This window comes from Mobula hypostoma, chromosome 19 (assembly GCF_963921235.1).
Source record: "Mobula hypostoma chromosome 19, sMobHyp1.1, whole genome shotgun sequence".
NCBI lineage: Eukaryota > Metazoa > Chordata > Chondrichthyes > Myliobatiformes > Myliobatidae > Mobula > Mobula hypostoma.
The window spans coordinates 65,800,860-65,823,137 of record NC_086115.1 but is presented as its reverse complement, the minus strand read 5'-3'; the positions used below and the strand labels follow the sequence as shown (position 1 = coordinate 65,823,137).

At 38.4% G+C, this 22,278-nt stretch overlaps 1 protein-coding gene across 5 annotated transcripts in view; it reads right to left on the bottom strand.

The window, feature by feature from the left end:
• The window catches only part of gpam (glycerol-3-phosphate acyltransferase, mitochondrial), a 179,494-nt gene that overhangs the window by 64,546 nt on the left and 92,670 nt on the right, over positions 1-22,278 (bottom strand). For all 5 annotated transcript variants that reach the window (XM_063072075.1, XM_063072079.1, XM_063072076.1 and 2 more), the window contains 3 exons: positions 17,880-17,953; positions 16,679-16,792; positions 12,005-12,154 (listed from right to left, as the gene is read on the bottom strand). In XM_063072075.1, the coding sequence (XP_062928145.1) occupies positions 12,005-12,154; positions 16,679-16,792; positions 17,880-17,953 (338 nt within the window). The remainder of the gene's footprint in view (positions 1-12,004; positions 12,155-16,678; positions 16,793-17,879; positions 17,954-22,278) is intronic.

The window sequence follows — 22,278 nt, the reverse complement described above, 5'->3', positions numbered from 1 at the left end:
TGGACTGTGAATGACTAAATAATGTTCTGATAAACACATGAAAAGTACAGTTTAGACTGATTGTGTTTGTCTGATCGTGACTTAGAAGAAGATCAGACCACATTTTATCAGTAATTAATGCAGAAAACCAGGTAATTGCAAAGGGCTCACAAACTTTTTCATGGAACTGTGCATCAATGATCTGGATGATAATTTGGTTAACTGGATCAGCAAATTTGCAGATGGGGGTGCACAGTGGACAGCAAGGAAAACCATCAGAGTTTGCAGCAGGATGTGGACCAGCTGGAAAAATGGGCTGAAAAATGGCAGATGAAATTTAATGCAGGCAAGTGCGAGGTGTTGCAATTCGGTACGAGCAAATTGGGGTAGGTCTTACACAGTGAACGGTAGTGCACTGAGATGTGTGGTAGAACAAAGGGATCTGGGAATACAGGTCCATAATTCACTGAATGTGGCATCACAGGTAGATAGGGTCGTAAAGAAAGCTTTTGGCACATTGGCCTTCATTCTGTAAATCAATGTATTGAGTACAGGTGATGGGATGTTATGTTGAAGTTTTATAAGACATTGGTGAGGCCTAATTTAGAGTACTGAGTGCAGTTTTGGTCACAAACCTTCAGGAAAGATGTAAACAAGATTGAAAAAGTACAGAGAAAATTTACAAGGATGTTGCTGGGGCTGGAGGAGCTGAGTTACAAGATTGAATAGATTATGACTTTATTACTTGGAATGTAGAAGATTGATAGAGGTATCCAAAATTTTGAGGGTTATAGATAGGGTAAATGCAAGCAGGCTTTTTACACTGAGGTCAGGTGGAACTATAACTGGAGGTCTGAATTAAGGGTGAAAGGTGAAATGCGTGGGTCATGAGAGTGTGGAATGAGCTGCCAGCACACGTAATGCCTGCAAGCTTGAGTTCCAACGTTTAAGAGAAGTTTGGATTGGTACATGAGTGTTAGGAGTATGGAGGGCTATGGTCCTGACGCAGGTTGATGGGAGTAAGTAGTTTAAATGGTTTGGCATGTTCAAAATTTTGAACTAGCAAAATAAATCTATTTAACCTACTTTCTTTTGCATTTTATGCATTGAATCATGTACTTTAGTCTTGCTGTATAATGTTGACAGTCCTGTTTGGAACCACTGACATCTAGTCATTTAAAATGACATTAAGTTCTTAACATTGAACATGTCGTATCAAAGACAGATTAAAAGACAAAGAGGAAGACAAGTACCTTTCTACAAGTTAAATTTAAATTATATTTTTAAATATTTGACCTTTTCAATAATTTTAAATAAAAATATTTTAACTTTAATAGTTGGCAAAGTAGTGACATTGTTTTCTAGTTGTCAAAGTTCTTACTGGCCTTTCAAGAACGAACATCACCAATAGCTCATCCTCATCTAACCATGTTGATGCCATGGTCAGGAAAGCTTACCAGCACCTCCAAATGCTTAGGAGTGTAAAGAAATTTGGCATATTCCATTTGACCCCTAACAATTTTTATTGATGCACCACAGAATGCAGTATCCGGATTCAACTGCTTTGCCCATGACCACAAGAAACTGCAGAGGATTATGTACATTGCTTAGCATATCATGGAAAGCAGCCTTCCCCCCATTGACTTTGTCTATATTTCTGTTGTCTTAGTAATCAAAGACCACACTCACCCCCGACATTCTCCCTTCTGTCAGACAAAACCTGAAATCACATACTATCAGGCTCAAGGACAACTTCTATCCTGCTATTATAAAGCTAATGAAATATTTCCCTAACACTATAACATGGACCTGACCATACTGCCTCCCTCATTTTGACCTGGCATCTTATGTCTACTTGCATTGCACTTTTTCTGTACAGAAATACTTTTTTCTGCATTCTATTCTATTGCAGTTATAGCACCTGAAAGCACTGTTGTGATGAACTGAACTGTATGGACAGTACACAAGACCAGTTTTCCCACTGTACCTCAGTAAACGTGACAGCAATAAACTAATTTACCAATTTAGTTGCTGAGCAAGATATTAAAAAGCTAGATGAGAATATAATAATAAAACAAAATGTTAAAATAGGTCCAGCAAATACTAATTGTTTTCTTTCCAGTCCTGATGAAGAGTCTCAGCCCAAAATGTCAACTGTTTACTATTTTCCATTGGTGTTGCCTGACGCTGAGTTCCTCCAGCATTTTGTGCAGGTTGCTTTGGATTTCCGGACTCCGCCTTCTGCCTGTGGACATGTAAGACACAGTGTCTTTCTGTCTACCTTTAATTTCTTCCTTTCCCGACTTAAACTTTGAAATTTTAACTTTATTCAGTCGGATCTTGCAAAGTGTTAATTATAACTATGGCTACCTTGAGAAGCACTAAAAAAAATTCCCGATGCTGGTAATGGCAAATCTAAAAAAACTGACGAACCTTCTGAAGAGCCAGCCTGGGTTAACGGATTACAGAGTCAAATGAGCTCTATTGTCACTGAATTAACTCAACTAAAAGAAAATCTTCTTCCTTTGGAGGGAAAATTGATTCTTTGAGCTCGGATCTTAAAGAAGTAACCTGTAATGCGGCTAACATTTCTTCTCGTTTGGAAAAAGCACAATGTCGGATTGTTGATTTGGAATCCGTTCTCGTCGTCATAACATTCGAAATATTGGATTGTGAGAGAAATCAGAACCTGCCGACGTACTGGACTATTTCGCTAAAATGTTTCAATCTCTATTTCCTGAGACATTTTCACAATTGCCCGACATCGAGGTAGCTCATAGGGTCGAAACTCCAAAAGAAGATAAAGACAGGCATGTTATTGTGCGTTTCCTCCGTATTCGAGACAAAGACCGTATTATTAAACTGGCAAGAAAACAAAGACTGTTTAAATTTCAAGGCTCTGAGATTCGTTTCTTTCAAGATTTTCCACGCGAAGTTGTTCGACAACGCTCTGGATTCGCGACCGTAATGCGAAGGGCCTTTCAAAAACAGATGAATCCTTTCCTTCTCTATCCAGCTAAACTAAGACTTTTCGCTAAAGACTCTGGGGTTCGTATCTTTGAAGATCCAGCCGATGCACTGCGTTTTATTAATTCTCTCTCGGATGAGTCCGAAGCCTGAGGTTTAAAAGAATTCAATTATTCGATCGTTTTGCGATATAAGAAATGATGAGATCGGAAGAATTGAGAAGTACAGAAAGTCTTGGTATTAAAAAGTACTTTTATCTTTGAGATAGACTGGTTTGGACGGTTTTAACTTTAGAAAATATTTTATGGGATCTATTGGAAGATTGTAGAAATTTTAAACCATTTAGAATTTCTTTCTGTTTGCTATATATACGATTTAATTGTTTCTTTTTGCTTTGTATGGTTTTGTTAAGAACTTTTAACTACTATTCGGGTTTTTTTTACGTTTTATAGTTAGACGTAAACATTTAAAGATGGCGATGTTTTCTTTTTTGTGCAAATATTTCAAGAATTTGTTTTGGAAGTGTTTTTTTTCTTATCGAATGTTATGAAAGTTACTTTTCAAATTGAAGGTCGTTTCTGTTAGCTGTTTTTTTCTAACTTAACTGTAATGGATTGTATGTCGACTGTAATGAGTCGTATATCCAGGAGAGGGAGCCAGATTACTTTTTTATATTTGTACCTTTTACTTAGGCAGGTGGAGTTCAGAATTGCTTCTATGCATTTCTTGGGGCTTGCGTCGATTAACATCGACTTATTTCTGGGCTTTGTAGGTTGGGTGGGTTTTTTTCTTTTTTCTCATTTCTATTTTTTATTCCCATTATGGAATTCCAGAGCGTATACAAATTATTATCATTGTGTTTATTACCACCACTTAAAATTTGTTTATCCTGACATGTCTTTAACTGTTTTCTTTAGATATAAAGTTTCATGATGTTAGTTAAACAGTTAAATGTTTTAAGTTGGAATGTCCGTGGTTGGAATCATCCTATTAAGCATAAGAAAACATTTAAAATTATTAAATCGATTCCAACCTGATATAATTTTTGTACAAGAGATGCATGTCAGGTTATGTGATAAAAATCGATTTTTAAAATTTTGGAAGGACCCTCAGATTCACACAAACTCTCAAAGTAAAATTAGGGGTGTTTCCTTTTTTATTGATTCCAATATCCCCTTTAATCAGGAGGATATTATATCTGATATTAATGGTAGATTTTTGATTGTTAAAGGAACCATTTACAATAACAAAATGGTTTTGGTTAATATATATGGACCAAATACTGATAATCCTTCATTTTTTAAAAATACTTTTGCTCTATTACCTGATTTAAATGAATATATGTTATTAATGGGTGGAGATTTTAATATTTGCTTAAATCCCCTGTTAGATAAATCATCATCTAGACATCAACTCCCTAATCGTTCTGCATCACTTATTAATTCCTTTTTAATTGATTATGGTTTAATCAAAGTCTGGAGACATATGCATCCTGCTGATAGAGAATATTCCTTTTTTTCACATGTTCATAATAAATATTCGAGAATCGACTATTTTATAGCTGAACCTCGACTTTTACTTAATGTTCAGAAATGTGAATATGATGCAATTGTTATTTCTGATCATGCTCCTTTAAACTTAATATTTGATTTGAAAGATGTTTCTACAAGACCACCTTGGCATTTCCCAGAACATTTGTTAAAAGTTCAGATTTTGTTGAGTTTATTGAAACAGATAAAAGAGTTTTTTCACTTTAATAATACAGGAAACGTCTCAAAGTTAATAATTTGGGATACGTTAAAAACTTATTTACTTGGTCAGATTATTTCTTATTTAGCTAAGTTGAAGAAGCAGACAAAAATAGAATTAGATAAAATTGCTAAACAAATTAAAGAATTAGATAATCTCAACGCAATCTTTCCAAACATTGAATTGTTTAAAAGAAGAGTGGAACTACAATCACAATATAATTTATTATTAACTTATCCTATTGAAGGATGTTTGCTTAAATTAAAAAGTCAGTTTTATATTTTTGGGGATAAAAATAATAGGCTATTCGCTTCCCAATTAAGGGCTGCTAAAGCTAAAAGACAAATTTTAAAGATTCGTAAAGATAATGGAGATATAGTAAATAATTATGATGATATTAATATCTTTCAGGATTTTTATTCCGATCTCTATAAATCTCAGTTTCCAGCAGATCCTTCTAAAATGAAAGCTTTTTTATATAAGATTAAATTTCCTCAAATTACTGCTGAAGATCAACAGATCTTGATGCTCCAATCGTTGAGCATGAAATTCAGAAAGCTATATGGTCAATGCAATCAGGTAAAGCTCCTGGACTCGATGGTTATTCGGTAGGATTTTACAAAAAATTTGAAAAATTACTTCCTCCATATCTTTTGGAAATATTTCATGAATCTTTTGAGAATGGCAATTTACCTTCTTTTTATGAAGCTTCTGTTTCTTTAATCCTTAAGAAAGATAAAGATCCTACTGAATGCTCATCTTATAGACCTATTTCGCTATTAAATGTGGATGCTAAAATTCTTTCCAAGATAATGGCTAACCGTTTGGAAAACATTTTATCTAAAACTATCTCTATGGATCAAACAGGCTTTATTAGAGGCCGTTACTCTTTTTCTAATGTTCGGAGATTGATGATTATTATATATTCACCATTATCCAAAACACCTCAATGTGTTATTTCTCTGGATGCAGTAAAGGCATTTGATAGAGTTGAATGGACTTATTTATTTAATGTATTAGAGAGATTTGGCTTTGGTAATAATTTTAATAAGTGGATTCAAATGATCTATAAGAACCCTATCGCTCCCGTCATTACTAATAATCTTAGGTCTCCCTTTTCTTACTTTCACGAGGTACTCGACAAGGGTGTCCATTAAGTCCTTTATTATTTAATCTCGTATTGGAGCCTTTGGCTATAACAATTCGTGAAGCTAAAAATATTCATGGTATTTCTATAAATGGGACCATACATAAGATTTCACTTTATGCAGATGATCTTTTGGTTTATATCTCGAATCCTGAAGAATCTATTCCTAATCTTTTGGAATTATTGAATGATTCTGGAAAATTTTCAGAATATAAACTTAACTTAAATAAAAGTGAATTGCTCCCTTTAAATGTTCCTGTTTTTATATATAAGGATATTCCATTTAGAATTGTGAATTCTTTTAAATATTTGGGTATTATCATGACAAAAAAATATAAAGATCTTTATAAAGCTAATGTAGTTCCTTTATTGGACTCTATGAAACAATTATTTTCTAGATGGATTCCTCTTACACTTTCTTTAATAGGTCGTATTCATGCCGTGAGAATGATGATTTTACCTAGATTTTTTATGTATTTTTCAAAATAGACAATAGACAATAGGTGCAGGAGTAGGCCATTCGGCCCTTCGAGCCAACAGCGCCATTCACTGTGATCATGGCTGATCATCCACTATCAGTATCCAGTTCCTGCCTTCTCCCCATAACCTTTGATTCCGCTATCTTTAAGAGCTCTATCCATCTCTTTCTTGAAAGCATCCAGAGACTTGGCCTCCACAGCCTTCTGGGGCAGAGCATTCCATATATCCACCACTCTCTGGGTGAAAAAGTTTTTCCTCAACTCCGTTCTAAATGGCCTACCCCTAATTCTTAAACTGTGGCCTCTGGTTCTGGACTCACCCATCAGCGGGAACATGCTTCCTACCTCCAGTGTGTCCAATCCCTTAATAATTTTATAAAGATCCCCTCTCAGCCTTCTAAATTCCAGAGTATACAAGCCCAGTCGCTCCAATCTTTCGACATATGACAGTCCCACCATCCCGGGAATTAACCTTGTGAACCTACGCTGTACTCCCTCAATAGCAAGAATGTCCTTCTTTAAATTTGGAGACCAAAACTGCACACAGTACTCCAGGTGTGGTCTCACCAGGGCCCTGTACAGCTGCAGAAGGACCTATTTGCTCTTATACTCAATTCCCCTTGTTATGATGGCCAGCATGCCATTAGCTTTTTTCACTGCCTGCTGTACCTACATGCTTGCTTTCAGTGACTGACGTACAAGAACACCTAGATCTCGTTGTGCTTCCCCTTTTCCTAACTTGACTCCATTTAGATAATAATCTGCCTCCCCGTTCTTACCACCAAAGTGGATAACCTCACATTTATCCACATTAAACTGCATCTGCCATGCATCTGCCCACTCACCCAGCCTGTCCAAATCACCCTGCATTCTCATAACATCCTCCTCACATTTCACACTGCCTCCCAGCTTTGTGTCATCGGCAAATTTTCTAATGTTACTTTTAATTCTCTCATCTAAATCATTAATATATATTGTAAACAGCTGCGGTCCCAGCACTGAACCCTGCGGTACCCCACTGGTCACCACCTGCCGTTCCGAAAGGGACCCGTTAATCGCTACTCTTTGTTTTCTGTCAGCCAACCGATTTTCAATCCATGTCAGTACTCTGCCCCCAATACCATGTGCCCTAATTTTGTCCTATGTGGGACTTTATCAAAGGCTTATCAAAAATATACCTATTTTTCTAGCCAAAAAATTTTTGATCAAATTGATTCTACTATTTCATCCTTTATTTGGAATAATAAAAAACCAAGAGTTAATAATTTTCATTTACAAAAATCTAAAAAAAGAGGGTGGACTCACGCTACCTAATTTAAGATTGTATTATTGGGCTGTTAATATTGGACAATTATGTTTTTGGTTATATTGGCTCGATAAGAACTAAAAAAAAGCTTGGATTGATTTAGAATTTAAAGCTATTAATCAATTTTATTTAACTTCATTATTAGGAGCTCCATTACCTTTACAACTTGCTAAAATCTCTAACTTAAATTTCTACCCTGTTATTAAACAATCCTTACGGATTTGGTTTCAGTTCTGCAACTCTTTTAATTTCAAACAATTTAAATTGGCTAGTCCTGTATTTCAAAATTTGCTATTTAAACCTTCAATTACCGATCCCATTTTTCTTTTATGGAGAAATAAGGGGATTTGTTCTTTTGCAAATTTATTTACTGATGGTCGATTGATGTCTTTTGAAGAGTTAATTAGTAAATATTCTCTCTCTCTCTCTCACACACATTTCTTGAAATATTTACAGGTCAGACATTTTTACAAAAATATGTTTCTATGTTTCCATATATGCAAGAATCTGATTTGTTGGACACTATTTTCAATATGAATCCCTTAGTGAGAGGTTCCATTGGTAGAATTTATAATTTATTTTACTACAAAAAGATAACCTCTCACTAAAGATTAAACAAGATTGGTAGAGAGAAGTTAATATGACTTTTGTTAACGAAGACTGGTCGCGAGTTTTGAAAATGGTTAATTCTTCTTCGATATGTGCCAATCATTGTTTAATTCAGTTTAAAATTGTTCACCGCTATTATTTAACAAAGGAGAGGCTATCCAAAATATTTCCAAATATAGATAATTACTGTGATAGGTACAAAAATGAAGTAGCTACTTTGTCACATATGTTCTGGTCATGTCCCTCATTGAAATCTTTTTGGAAATCTTTATTTTCTACAATCTCTAAAGCTTTGAAAATTAATTTACAACCTAATACATTGATTGTTCTATTTGGAATAGTTCCGCATCATATTCAGCGTATTTCGTTTTCAAACCAACATGTAATTGCATTCGTCACATTTTTGGCAAAGAGAGCTAATTTACTGAAGTGGAAAGATACCTCTGCTCCTAGACTAATTCAATGGTTTTCCCAAGTAATGTTATGTCTTAGTTTGGAAAAAATTAGAAGTAGAACTTTTGACCCCCAATTTGATTTTGAGAGAAGGTGGGGCTCTTTTGCTAAATATTATCATTTAATTTGAATCAATTTACATGGTTTCCTTCCAATCTTATATTATATAAATCCAATCTTATATTATATAAATGTGATTGGTGGTTATTGCTTTCTTTTTTTTATATATATATATAAATGATTGTAAGGTGTATCGCTCCAGCAGTTGGTTCCTAATGGGTTTTTTTTCTCTTTTTTTTTTGTTTTATAGTTAGTGGGTTTTTATTTTAGTTAGCTGGGGTTCTCTTTTTCCCTTCTTCTTTTATAAATTTTTTTTTCATTAGCATATATATGTTTTTTTTCAGCTTCATTAATTATATATATACTAATTTGCTAAATCTCTGTATTTTATAGCTGTAGAAGATTATATTAATAGAAAGATTTAAAAATGAAATGGATTTCCAGCATCTGCAGATTTTCTTCTGTTTGAAATACTAATTGTACCTGAGCTAGTTGTTTTGCTTTTTAAGGCAACCAATCAGGAGAGAGTATAATGTGCCAATATCAACATTTTATGCAAACTTTGTCATATTGGAATTCCATGTAGCAAGTGAAGGAGGAAAACTGTGGTGAGACTTCTGGTTTTTAGGAAGAAGAAGCTGACTAGACTGCACTTGGAAGTATCGTGTGCAGTTCTAGTACCACACAATAACGATGTACTGCAGAGAATGCAGAGTGCATTTACCAAGATGTTGATTGGGCTGGGGGACTTTAATTACAACAAGAGATTGGTAGGCTGGGTTTGTTTTTGGTTTCGGTAAGATATTGGCACATTCAATCACAGTGGCTTATTTGGGGGTCAACAAAAGGTGCTATTGTACTTCTTTAATGTTTTTTTATGATTGCAAGATCTTGCTGGATATTAAGAACTTAAAGTACTACAGGTCTATCCCATTAGCAAGTTGCTCATTGGCAGAGAATACGAAGGAGCTGCACATCATGCTGCTGTCTTGAGACGAAGGAGGTGTACAGTCTAATACTACATTTTTCATGTGGAATGCCGCAAGTTTAATTCATTGATTTACTGGCCGAGACCAGGAGCAGTTGGAAGGGAAGCTGTGTGGCCTTGGTTGTAGGGAGGACTAGGCCACAAGCTGCAGTGTTGCCTATTTAAAGCTGCCAGGTGCAAAAGGTTAGAGCTAGTGCGCTCCAACGGGGCGGTGTGGCTGTGTCTAGGCTGAAATGTGTTTGCTCGGCAGAAGACAAGCTACATTGTGGTCGGCTGCAAATTTCAGCAGCATTCACTTCCTCAGGGTCTGGACTATTTTTTTTTGTATAGTTGCATTTTACTGATATCATATATGTACTTGCTACTTTGTATGTGCGAGGACTTGGCCGCAAGCTGCGGTATCACCTATTTACAGTCGCCAGGACAGAGGTGTCAGAGGCAGTCTGCTCCACCAGGGATGATGTGATGTGGTGTGGCGAGGTATCCAGGCTGGAGATGATGCTGCTCCCAGTGTCCATTTGTAGGAGACAAGCTGTATTGTAGTCAACTGCAGATTTCTGCGGCATTCATGACTTGGATCAGGACTTTTATTTTGCGTGGCTGTATCTTACAGATATCTTTATGTGCTCGCTATCTTGTATGTGCTATGTCTGATTTGTGCTGTGTTGGTAGTGTGTATTGCCAAGGAATAATGCTGTATTCATGGGTATTCATGCATGGTTGAGTCAGAAGTATAACACAGAAACAGGGCCTTCCGACATCTACAAGACCATAAGACATAGGAGCATAATTAGGCCATTGAGCCCATTGAGTTTTGCTGGCCATTCCAATGTGGCTGATCCCGGATCTCACTCAACCCCATACACCTGCCTTCTTGCCATGTCCCTTGATGCCCTGACCGACCAGGAAACTATCAACTTCTGCCTTAAATATATGCACAGACTTGGCTTCTACCATAGTCTGTGGCAGAGCATTCCACAGATTTACTACTCTCTGGCTAAAAAAATTCCCCCTTACCTCTGTTCTAAAGGGTTGCCACTCAATTTTGAGACTGCGCCCTCTAGTTCTGGATACCCCCACCAGAGGAAGTATCCTCTCCGCATCCACCCTATCTAGTCCTTTCAACAATTGATAGGGTTTCAATGAGATATCCCCCACATACTGGAATTTAGAAGTAAGTACAGGCCGAAAGCTGCCAAACATTCCCCATGTTCCCCTTCATTCCCGGAATCATCCTTGTGAACTTCCTCTGGACTCTCTCCAGTGATAACATAGTTCTAGTTCATGCTGACACTATTTAAACTGCCTACTGCCATCGACCTACACTGGAACCATAGACCTCCATATCCTTACTATCCAAACTTTTTTTGAATGTTGAAATCAAGCTCGCATGGACCACTTGTGCTGGCAGCTTATTCCACACTCTCATGATCGTCTGAGTGAAGAAGCTTCCCCTCAAACTTCTCACCTTTCACCCTTAAGCCATGACCTTTGAACCGTAGTCCCACCCAACCTCAACGGAAAAAGAATGCTTGCATTTACCCTGTCTATGCCCTTCATAATTTTGAATGATAATTCAACTCGAATTGAATTGTTTTCCCTTCAGTTAAAGAGGCTGAGGAGCACCCTGATAGAGGTGGATAAAATTATAAGAGACATAGACAGAGTATAGCATCAGAATCTTTTCCCTTGTCGGAGGTATGAAAAACAAGATGCACCAGTTTAAGGGAGTGATCAATATCTGACACATTGCAACAAGAAGTGGTGGATTCAGACACAATCACTTTATTTGATCAACATTTATACAGGCACTTAAATACGCAAGGCACAGAAGAATGAGATTATTGGGATAGGCAAAAAGACTGGCATGGATGTGTTTCTGTTTCCGTGCTGTGAAGCAAAGGGATAAATAAAATAAAATGTTACATCGGCATGAAATTAAGAACAGGAGCTGGCCAGAATAAGCCTGTATGATGAGTACCTAAGACAAGCCCATCAAATTTAGTTCAAATGGTTGGCAAAGCATATTCTGAAATATTGACGCAAACAACAGGAATTCTGCAGATGCTGGAAATTCAAGCAACATACATCAAAGTTGCTGGTGAACGCAGCAGGCCAAGCAGCATCTGTAGGAAGAGGTGCAGTCGACATTTCAGGCCGAGACCCTTCGTCAGGACTAACTGAGTCACCAGCAACTTTGATGTAAGTTGTCTGAAATATTGATGTGGGTTACTAGTAAAAAAATTAATGAACAATATCATAATTACCTGATCACAGCTGGTGAGACGTTAGCCACCATTTGCTGAAGGATTCCTCGAGCTTTTCGCTTTATTTTACTCACAGCTTTGGGGTCCGCCTGGACAAGAGTTTCCACGGGCATCCGATCAGTCACTGTATCAACAATGGCCTTTTGCACTCTGCAATTCACAATGAAATAAATAAAAATAGAGAAAAGAATCAGAATCAGGTTTATTATCACCAGTATGTGATGTAAAATTTGTTAACTTCACAGCAGCAGTTTAATGCAATACATAATATGGAAGAAAAAAATTAAATAAATTAGTAAATCAATTACAGTATATGCATATTGAATAGACTAAAATTGTGCAAAAACAGAAATAATAAATATTAAAAAACTGAGGTGGTGTTCATGGGTTCAATGACCATTTAGGAATTGAATGGCAGAGGGTAAGAAGCTGTTCCTGAATCGCTGAGTGTGTGCCTTCAGGCTTCTGTATCTCCTACCTGGTGGTAACAGTGAGAAAAAGGCATGCCCTGGGTGCTGGAGGTCCTCAATAATTGACACTGTCTTTCTGAGACACCAGTCCTTGAAGATGTCCTGGGTACTGTGTAGGCTTGTGCCCAAGATGGAGCTGACTAAATTTACAACCCTCTGCAACTTCTTTCGGTCCTGTGCAGTAGCAACCCCCACCCCATACCAGACAGTAATGCAGCCTGTCAGAATGCTCTTCACAGTATATCTATAGAAGTTTTTGAGTGTTGTTGTTGATATACCAAATCTCTTCAAACTCCTAATGAAGTATAGTCACTGTCTTGCCTCCTTTATAACTGCATCGATATGTTGGGACCAGGTTAGGTCCTCAGAGATCTTGACACCCAGGAACATGAAGCTGCTCACTCTCTCCACTTCTGATCCCTCTATGAGGATTGGTATGTGTTCTTTCGTCTTACCCTTCCTAACTTCCACAGTCAGCTCTTTGGTCTTACTGATGTTGAGTGCAAGGTTGTTGATGTGACACCATTCCACTAGTTGGCATATCTCGCTCTTGTACACCTTCTCATCTCCTTCTACCAACATTGGTTGTATAATCACCAACTTTGAGCTATGCCTAGCCACACAGTCATGGGTATAGAGAGAGTAGAACAGTGGGCTAAGCACACACCTGAGTTGCACCAGTGTTGATCGTCAGCGAGGAGGAGAAACAGATTGTGGCCTTCTGGTTAGGAAGTTGAAGATTCAATTACAGAGGGAGGTACAGAGGCCCAGGTTCTGTAACTTCTTAATCAGAATTGTGGGAATGATGGTGTTAAGTGCCGAGCTATAGTCGATGAAGAGCATCCTGACACAGGTGTTTGTATTGTCCAGGTGGTCCAAGACCGTGTAAAGAGCCATTGAGATTGCGTATATTTGAAATTCCAGTACATTTCAAACCCAGTCTGCTCTAATCTGCAGTTTTCACCATGGCATTTTTAAAAATTAAATACTTCCTGAAAGATTTGCAAATTTAACCACGTAAAGATGCATTTAAATTTCTTGGGAAGCCAAAAACTGCAGATATTGGAAAACTAAAATAAATAACACACTTAGTAGACCAGGCAGTATATGTGCAGACAGAGAAATAAGTGAACTTTTCAGTTCTAAAATCAAGAAAGAGAAACTGATCTAACATTTCAGATTAATAACATTTTAAAACAGCATATAGAAGTTAAAAATCAAATACATTTTATTGTTGAATGCAAGGAAGAGTTGAGATGGAGCCGGCAACTAAGGTTAAAGGAAATCCAACAGGGTTCTATAGCTATATTTAGAATAAAAGGGTGGCCGGGAAACAGTAGATCCCTTAGTGATCTGTAGAGCTGCTTATGTCTTGAGTCACATGAGATAGGTGTGATGTTTAATGAAGATTTCTCCAATACACCTATTAACCTATACATCTTTGGAATGTGGGAGGAAACTGGAACATCAGAGGAAACCCATGCAATGATGGGGAGAATGTATAAACTCCTCACAAACAGCAGAAATGAACTCTGCTGGCGCTGTAATAGTGGTACGCTATCCACTAGGCTAACATGCCACCCTGGAAAGTACAAACTCCTGACAGACAGTGGCAGAATTGAACCCAATTTGCTAGCAACCAGTCAAGAACAGAATGGCTGCCGATCAATTTTAGAAAAATTAGTTGCTCGAGATTCACACATCTTGACCATCTTCTATGCCTCAACTGAAAACTTATTATGAGATTAAAATAGCAAAGTTGTTTGATGTATAAATATAAAGTACTTGTAAAGATCACAATAGCATCTTGATCACAATTTCTTTGGCAGGACTCTTTGTCTAACTGTGGAAAATAACCAAAGCAACCCTTCTGAGATTTTTCCTCTTCCCACCCTGTCTCTTGCAAAAATGCCATCCCCTTCTTGCAATTTCTCCGTCTCCGCCGTATCTGCTCTCAGGATGAGGCTTTTCATTCCAGGACGAAGGAGATGACCTCCTTTTTTAAAGAAAGGGGCTTCCCTTCCTCCACCATCAACTCTGCTCTCAAACGCATCTACCCCATTTCACGCACATCTGCTCTCACTCCATCCTCCCGCCACCCCACTAGGAATAAGGTTCCCCTTGTCCTCACCTACTACCCCACCAGCCTCCAGGTCCAACATATAATTCTCCATAACTTCCGCCACCTTCAACGGGATCCCACCACTGAGCACATCTTTCCCTCCCTCCTCTCTCTGCTTTCCGCAGGGATCGCTCCCTACGCGACTCCCTTGTCCATTCGTCCCCACCATCCCTCTCCACCGATCTCCCTTCCGGCACTTATCCTTGCAAGCGGAACAAGTGCTACACATGCCCTTACACTTCCTCCCTTACCACCATTCAGGGCCCCAGACAGTCCTTCCAGGTGAGGCATCACTTCACCTGTGAGTCGACTGCGGTGATATACTGCGTCCGGTGCTCCCGATGTGGGCTCCTATATACTGGCGAGACCCAACGCAGACTAGGAGATCATTTCGCTGAACACCTATGCTCTGTCTGCCAGAGAAAGCAGGATCTCCGGTGGCCACACATTTTAATTCCACGTCCCATTCCCATTCTGACATGTCTATCCACAGCCTCCTCTACTGTCAAGATGAAGCCACCCTCGGGTTGGAGGAACAACACCTTATATTCCTTCTGGGTAGCCTCCCACCTGACGGCATGAACATTGACTTCTCACACTTCCACTAATGCCCCACCTCCCCCTCGTACCCCATCCGTTATTTATTTATATACATATTCTTTTTCTTTCTCTCTCCTTTTTCTCCCTCTGTCCCCCTCACTATACCCCTCGCCCATCCTCTGGGCTTTCTCCCCCCCTTCCCCTTTTCCTTCTCCCTGGGCCTCCTGTCCCATGATCCTCTTATATCCCTTTCGCCAATCAACCGTCCAGCTCTTGGCTCCATCCCTCCCCCTCCTGTCTTCTCCTATCATTTTGGATCTCCCCCTCCCCCTCTCACTTTCAAATCTCTTACTAGCTCTTCTTTCAGTTAATCCTGACGAAGGGTCTCGGCCCAAAACGTCGACTGTACCTCTTCCTAGAGATGCTGCCTGGCCTGCTGCGTTCACCTGCAACTTTTATGTGTGTTGCTTCTGAGATTTTAACCTGACTTGTATCACAAAAATACACCCAAGATCAGAGATCTGTTTAAGCATATACTACAAGTGACACTAAACCAGCAGTCCACAACCACCGGGCCGCAAGGAAATGATATGAGTCAGCTCCACCCTGTCACGCACTGTTGAACTTGAACATAGGGTTGTCAACTGTCCCATATTTGCCGGGACATCCCATATATTGGGCTAAATTGGTTTGTAAATGGTGTAAAGCGAAGAAGCAATTACCATTAATTTATATGGGAAAATTTTTTGAGCATTCCCAGACCCAAAAAATAACCTAACAAATCATACCAAATAATACATAAAACCTAAAATAACACTAACATATAGTAAAACCAGGAATGATATGATAAATACACAGCCTATATAAAGTAGAAATAATGTATGTACAGTGTAGTCGGAAAGATTAAGCAAAAACCGATTTGTGGGGAAAAAAATCAGCACATATGCACATGCGCACGTCACGCCTGCGCACACAAGTGCCTGCGCAAGGCTTCATGGTCATGGTAGTCTTTCTCGGGGTAAACCCAAGTGTCCCATATTTGACTACTACTTTTGTCCCTTATTTGGGAGTGAGAAAGTTGGCAACCCTAACTGTAAAAGACATGTTGAGGTGAGTTTAACCCTACTTGAGCAACCCCCCCACCCCACCTTCCCCCCCCCCCCCCCCCGGTTGGCCAGTCTGCAAGAATATTGGCAATATTAAACCGGTCCGCAGTGCAAAAAAGCTTGGGGACCCCTGCACTAAACCATTAACATGACATGTCAGTGACTGCACCCATTCTATCAAATCATCAATGCATTATGATGGCAAATACATCAAAGAATCTAAAGGGCAAATGCACTACTTTTTTAGTTGTTTTCCTGATTTAAAATAAAATAACAACAGGGGAAAACCTGAACATTTATCTAATTCGTTTATTAATGAATTTTAAAAAATCAAACATTGTAAGCAGAGGTAGTGGTGGGACACAGAAACTAACATAGTATGTGGTGGTCTGTCACTTCGTAAATCTTCCAATCAGTAATATTCAGCTCTCCATACCTGTTGCTGTTTAAAACGTTCTCAATCACATTCCTGGGAAACATATCACGATGCACATCTCTTTCCTGAACAAACAAGACATAGCAGAGACGCCGGGCCAACCAGCCTCGATATCTAATCAATAAATAAAAATGAGGTAAAAAAAGAATTATATAATTGCCCCAAACCAGCAAATAATTAATGCGTTTGCTCACTGATAACAAGGACCATTTCTTCCTTTTAAATGTTGTTTCAAAAGTGATGTTAATAAAGTATAAATAAAAATTCTGCTTGGTCATAATTTTAAGATAAATATTTTTCATTTTGCAACACTGTCTCTTGGGAACAAGTACACAACAGCTGTCTACTGCAATTCAAGTTACCTTCTTCCCATTCCTGCTTGTTTTTTTCTGCTTTCCTTTGCCCTTACAGTACTATACATCATTTCCCAATGAAAGATGCAAATTGGACAGGGAGCTTGTTCATAGCCCTTTGACGACATCATTTCCAGCTAACAACAAGCAGAAACTACCATTCCAAATGATGCATCTAATCTTAAAAAAACTCAAATTCCCTTTGGATGCCAGTAAAGAGCTGAAAAAACTCAGATGAAAGCCACTGTACTGATTTGTAACTTAATACAATTTAGTTGTTAGCATGATCTTGGGTCATTACTGATGAAATCATACTTTTCTTAAAATATTGTTATTGCTTTGGCAAAGACTTGATGGTAGAAAAAGCCAATCCATTTTCAGCGACAAGACCTGCTTATAAACTTATGAAAATCTTTTTTTGCATGGTTTGATTTGGGTGTTAGCTCAACTGACTTCAAATGTTAAAGACATGAATGTTTATCGTTCTGTGTAAAAAATTACCAATGCAGCACTTTTTGGGACTAGGAACAAAATATAAAATCTCCTTTAAGTTGATCTCAGAAATCTTTTCTCTGCAAAGGGTGTTATCTTATTATTTATCTATTATTACATATATGCCACACATGATAACATAGAAAAGACATCAGGATGAATGTAATTATGCTCATTCAATTGTCATACTTGTCATTTCTGAAGACATTGTACAAAAATTGAATGAGGCATCATCCTCATGTCAAATCAGACTCACAGCCAAGTGAGGTAATATTATATTAATATGCTTATTGAACACTGATCATTATTAAACAGAGAAAACACATCTAATATTATGTTGAAGATTCAGATCATACCTGGTGTGGGTTTCATTAATATAAATAACATTCCGTAGTCCTTGGGAAGGGATGCTGGCATTAAACAGTTTATCCTAGGTAGCAAAAGGACAAAGCACTGAAATCATATTTACTGTGTGCAAAATACAAGCAAAAGAAGTTTCTAGCAAATGTATTTCTTTAGCCAAGCTTTGATATTCTGAATAGTTCATTAACACGCATTGGTATGATTTAGATTATGTAACATAAGCATTTCACGACTGATAGGAGTCTGATTCCAGCCCAGATTTTTGGGACCACTGTCTCCACTTTGCTGAACAAGTTCCAACTGAGATGACCGTGCCCATTCTTCAACTTTCACTATTCTTTGATGAATTATCAAACTAGAGTCATGAATGTACTCGGGGCTCTATTTTTTTTTATATAGATTAGGGAGGCAAAAATTAACCAAGGCATAAATGCAATCCACCAAAATCTATCTCAAATACAAATATGCGTATCAAACCACAGCAGGAATAAACTCAACAATGATATTCCCTTCACTGAACAGCCTCCTAGATCTATCTGGGTGTCCGTCTACACAACATGTTCTAACCAGTATTCCTGAACTTCTCATGACTTATTGAATTGGTGGGGGGGGGTTGGGGAGAAAAGAAAGATCATGCTTGCACAGGCATTTCATTCTATATATCTACGTAATGGTTATCATTTGAGCAATGTTCTAAGAATAAAGAATTAATGTTTATATGGAAAGGGAGAGGATGGATGGAAAAAAAATCAAGATAACTCTTATCATCAAGAACGCCAACTGTTCCATCCTTCAGCCATATTTTGGGAAATCTTATCATCTGGCTGTCCTATTCCCACCTGCATATAGGCAGTATATGCCTAAATAATAAAATTTACTCGACTTAACTACTTTAACTTTTTAAAAGAAAAAAAGATGGGTATGTGGGGTAATGTGGACAACTTTACTCTGCATCTATCCTGGCATTAGGTGCAAAATGCTGAACTTACTCCATTTGTTGACTCAAGAATTACTTACCTCAACAAGCATAAAATCTGCAGGATAATGTAATACAGTACAATTCCCATAATCTGCGATCACATTGTTTGAAAATTTTGATGGCTTGGCTTCTGACTCAATAGGGTCCTGGTTCTTGTGCTCTTTTAAAACCCACCAGGACTCTGGTTCTCATGCCGCTTTTAAATTCACTGGCTTCACTGAAAATTTATTACACCTCTGTAAAATATTTATTATACTAGTATAATATTAAAAAATAAACTACAAGTTGGAGTAAGAGTGAATGTTTTTGAATATCCGTAGTGTTCAAAGCAAGGTCAGTGAACTTGTTAGTGGCCATTACAGAAATATGGTCGCAGGGTGGAAAGGATTGGGAATTAAATATCCAAGGATATCAGGTAATACAGAAGGATAGGGAGGTGGGGTAGCGCTCTTAATTAAAGATGAAGTCAGGCATAGTGAGAGACAGTACAGGATCTAAGTAGCTGAATGTTGAATCCATCCAGGTAGAGTCAGGAATAGTAAAGGGGAATAAAAAAATCACTGGCGGGAGTTGTCTATCAGCCATCGAATAATAACATTAGAGTGGCACAGGCAATAAACACAGAAATATCTGAGGCATGTAAGAATGAAACAGCAGTTATCATGGGGGACTTTAACTTGCACATGGATTGGGTATATCAAGTTGGTCGAGGCACTCTCAAGGAGGCTTTCCGTGATGGCTTTCTTGAACAGAATGTTACTGAACCTACAAAGAAATGTGCTATTTTAGATCTGGTCCTCTGTAATGAAACAGGTAAAATTAGTGATCTTGCAGTTAAGGATCCTCTTGGAAAGAGTGATCACAGTATGATTGGGTTTCTCATATAAATGGAGGGTGCAATAGTTCAATCTAAAAAAACTGTATTATGCCTAAACAAAAGAGACTACAATGGGATGAAGGATGATTTGACTAATATAGACTGGGAACACAGGCTATATGGTGGGACGGTTGAAGAACAATGGAAGACTTTCAAAGAGATTTTTCAACAAAAGTTTATTCCAGTTGAAAGCAAGGACAGTAAGGTTGGGGGCAGCCAGCCTTGGATAACTAAGGAAATAAAAGAAGGCATCGAAATAAAGGCTTATTCATACAAAATCGCCAAGAGTAGTGAGAAATTGGAAGATTGGGAAAACTTTAAAAAGCAACAAAGAACCACAAAGCAAGCAATAAAGAAGAGGAAAATAGATTATGAAAATATACTAGCACAAAATATAAAAACGGAGAGTAAAGGTTTTTATAATTATATAAAGTGAAAAATAGTGACCTAAAGAGAATGTAGGTGCCTTGGAGAACGAGAAGGGGGAATTGATATGGGTAATGAGGAAATGGCTGAGGGTTTGAATGACGATCTTGTGTCAGTCTTTATGGTGGAGGACATGTCTAACATGCCAAAGAGAGACGTTATGGATGCAATGGAAGATGAGAACCTCGATACAATAGCCATCACAAACAGGTAGTGCTGAGCAAACGTGTGGGCCTGAAGATAGACAAGTCCCCTGGTCCTGATGGAATGCATGCCAGGGTACTGAAAGAAATGGCAGCAGTTATTGTAGAGGCTTTGGTGATAATTTACCAAAATTCTCTGGAATCCGGGCAGGTCCTGACAGATTGGAAGATGGTGAATGTCACATCACTGTACAAAATAGGATGTAGGCAAAAGGCAGGTAACTATAGGCCAGTTAGTTTAACGTCTGTAGTTGGGAAAATATTTGAAGCTATCATTAAAGAAGAAATAGCGAGGTATCTGGAAAGAAATGGATCCATCAGGCAGATGCAGCATGGATTCAGCAAAGGCAGGTCCTGTTTGTCAAACTTCCCGGAGTTCTTTGAGGATATAACGAGCGTAGTGGATAGAGGGGGACAGATGGACGTTACTCACTTGGATTGCCAGAAGACATTTGATAAGTTGCTGCATAAAAGACTTATCCATAAGATAAGAGTTGAGAGTGATGTATTAGCATGGATAGAAGATTGGTAAACTAATAGAAAACAGACAGTTGGGAAACATGGGTGTTACTCTGGTTGGCAATCAGTGGTGAGTGGTGTGTTGCAGGGGTCAGTGCTGGGCCCGCAACTGTTCATGATGGACATTAATTATCTGGAAGAGTGGATCGAGTGTATATATCTAAGTTGCTGATGATAGTAAATTGAATGGAAAAGCAAATTATGCAGAAGAATATTGAGATATAGGTTAAGTGACTGGGCAAGGGTCTGGCAGATGGAATACAATGTTGGTAAATGTGAAGTCATCCACTTTGGATGGAAAATGGATGAGCAGATTATTATTTAAATGGTATAAAATTGCAACATCATGCTGTGCAGAGGGACTTGGGGGTGCTTGTGCATGAATCACAAAAGGTTGGTTCACAGGTAGAGAAGGCTATCAAGAAGGCAAATGGAATGTTGGCCTTCATTGCTAGAGGGATTGAATTTAAGAGAAGAGAGGTTATGCTGCAACTGTACAGGGTACTGGTGAGGCCGCACCTAGAGTACTGTGTGCAGTTCTGGTCTCCTTAGAAGATACTGGCTTTGGAGGCGGTGCAGAGGAGATTCACCAGGTTGGTTCCAGAGATAAGGGAGTTAGACGATGAGATCGAGCCGCATGGGACGGTACTTGCTGGAATTCAGAAGAAAGAGAGATCTTGTAGAAACATAAAATCATGAAAGGGATAGATAAGATAGAGGGAGGAAAGTTGTTTCCACTGGTAGGTGAGAATAGAACTAGGGGACATAGCCTCAAGATTCAGGGGAGTAGATTTAGGACAGAGATGAGGAGGAACTGCTTTTCCCAGAGAATAGTGAATCTGTAGAATTCTCTGCCCAATGAAGCAGTGGAGGCTACCTCAGTAGATAGGTCTAAGACAACATTGGATAGATTTTTGCATAGTAGGGGAAATAAGGGTTATGGGGAAAAGGCAGGTAGGTGGAGATGAGTCCATGGCCAGATCAGCCATGATCTTATTGAATGGCAGAACAGTCTCCACAGACCAGATGGCCTACTCCCACTCCTATTTCTTATGTTCTTAAGAGTATTAACTGGAATACTCCTTGCAATAATAGACTGAAATATCTGTCAGTCCAGCACATCAAAGCCTGCAACTTGCTCCTTCTGTTCTTAATGAAGATGCTTCAAAATTACTATTTAAAAGTACTCACAAAAAATATAGAACACAGAATAGTACAGCACAGTACAGGCCCTTTGACCCACATTGTTGTGCCGACCCTCAAACCCTGCCTCCCATATAACCACCCCCAACCTTAAATTTCTCCATATACCTGTCTAGTAGTCTCTTAAACTTCACTAGTGTATCTGCCTCCACCACTGACTCAGGCAGTGTATTCCACACACCAAC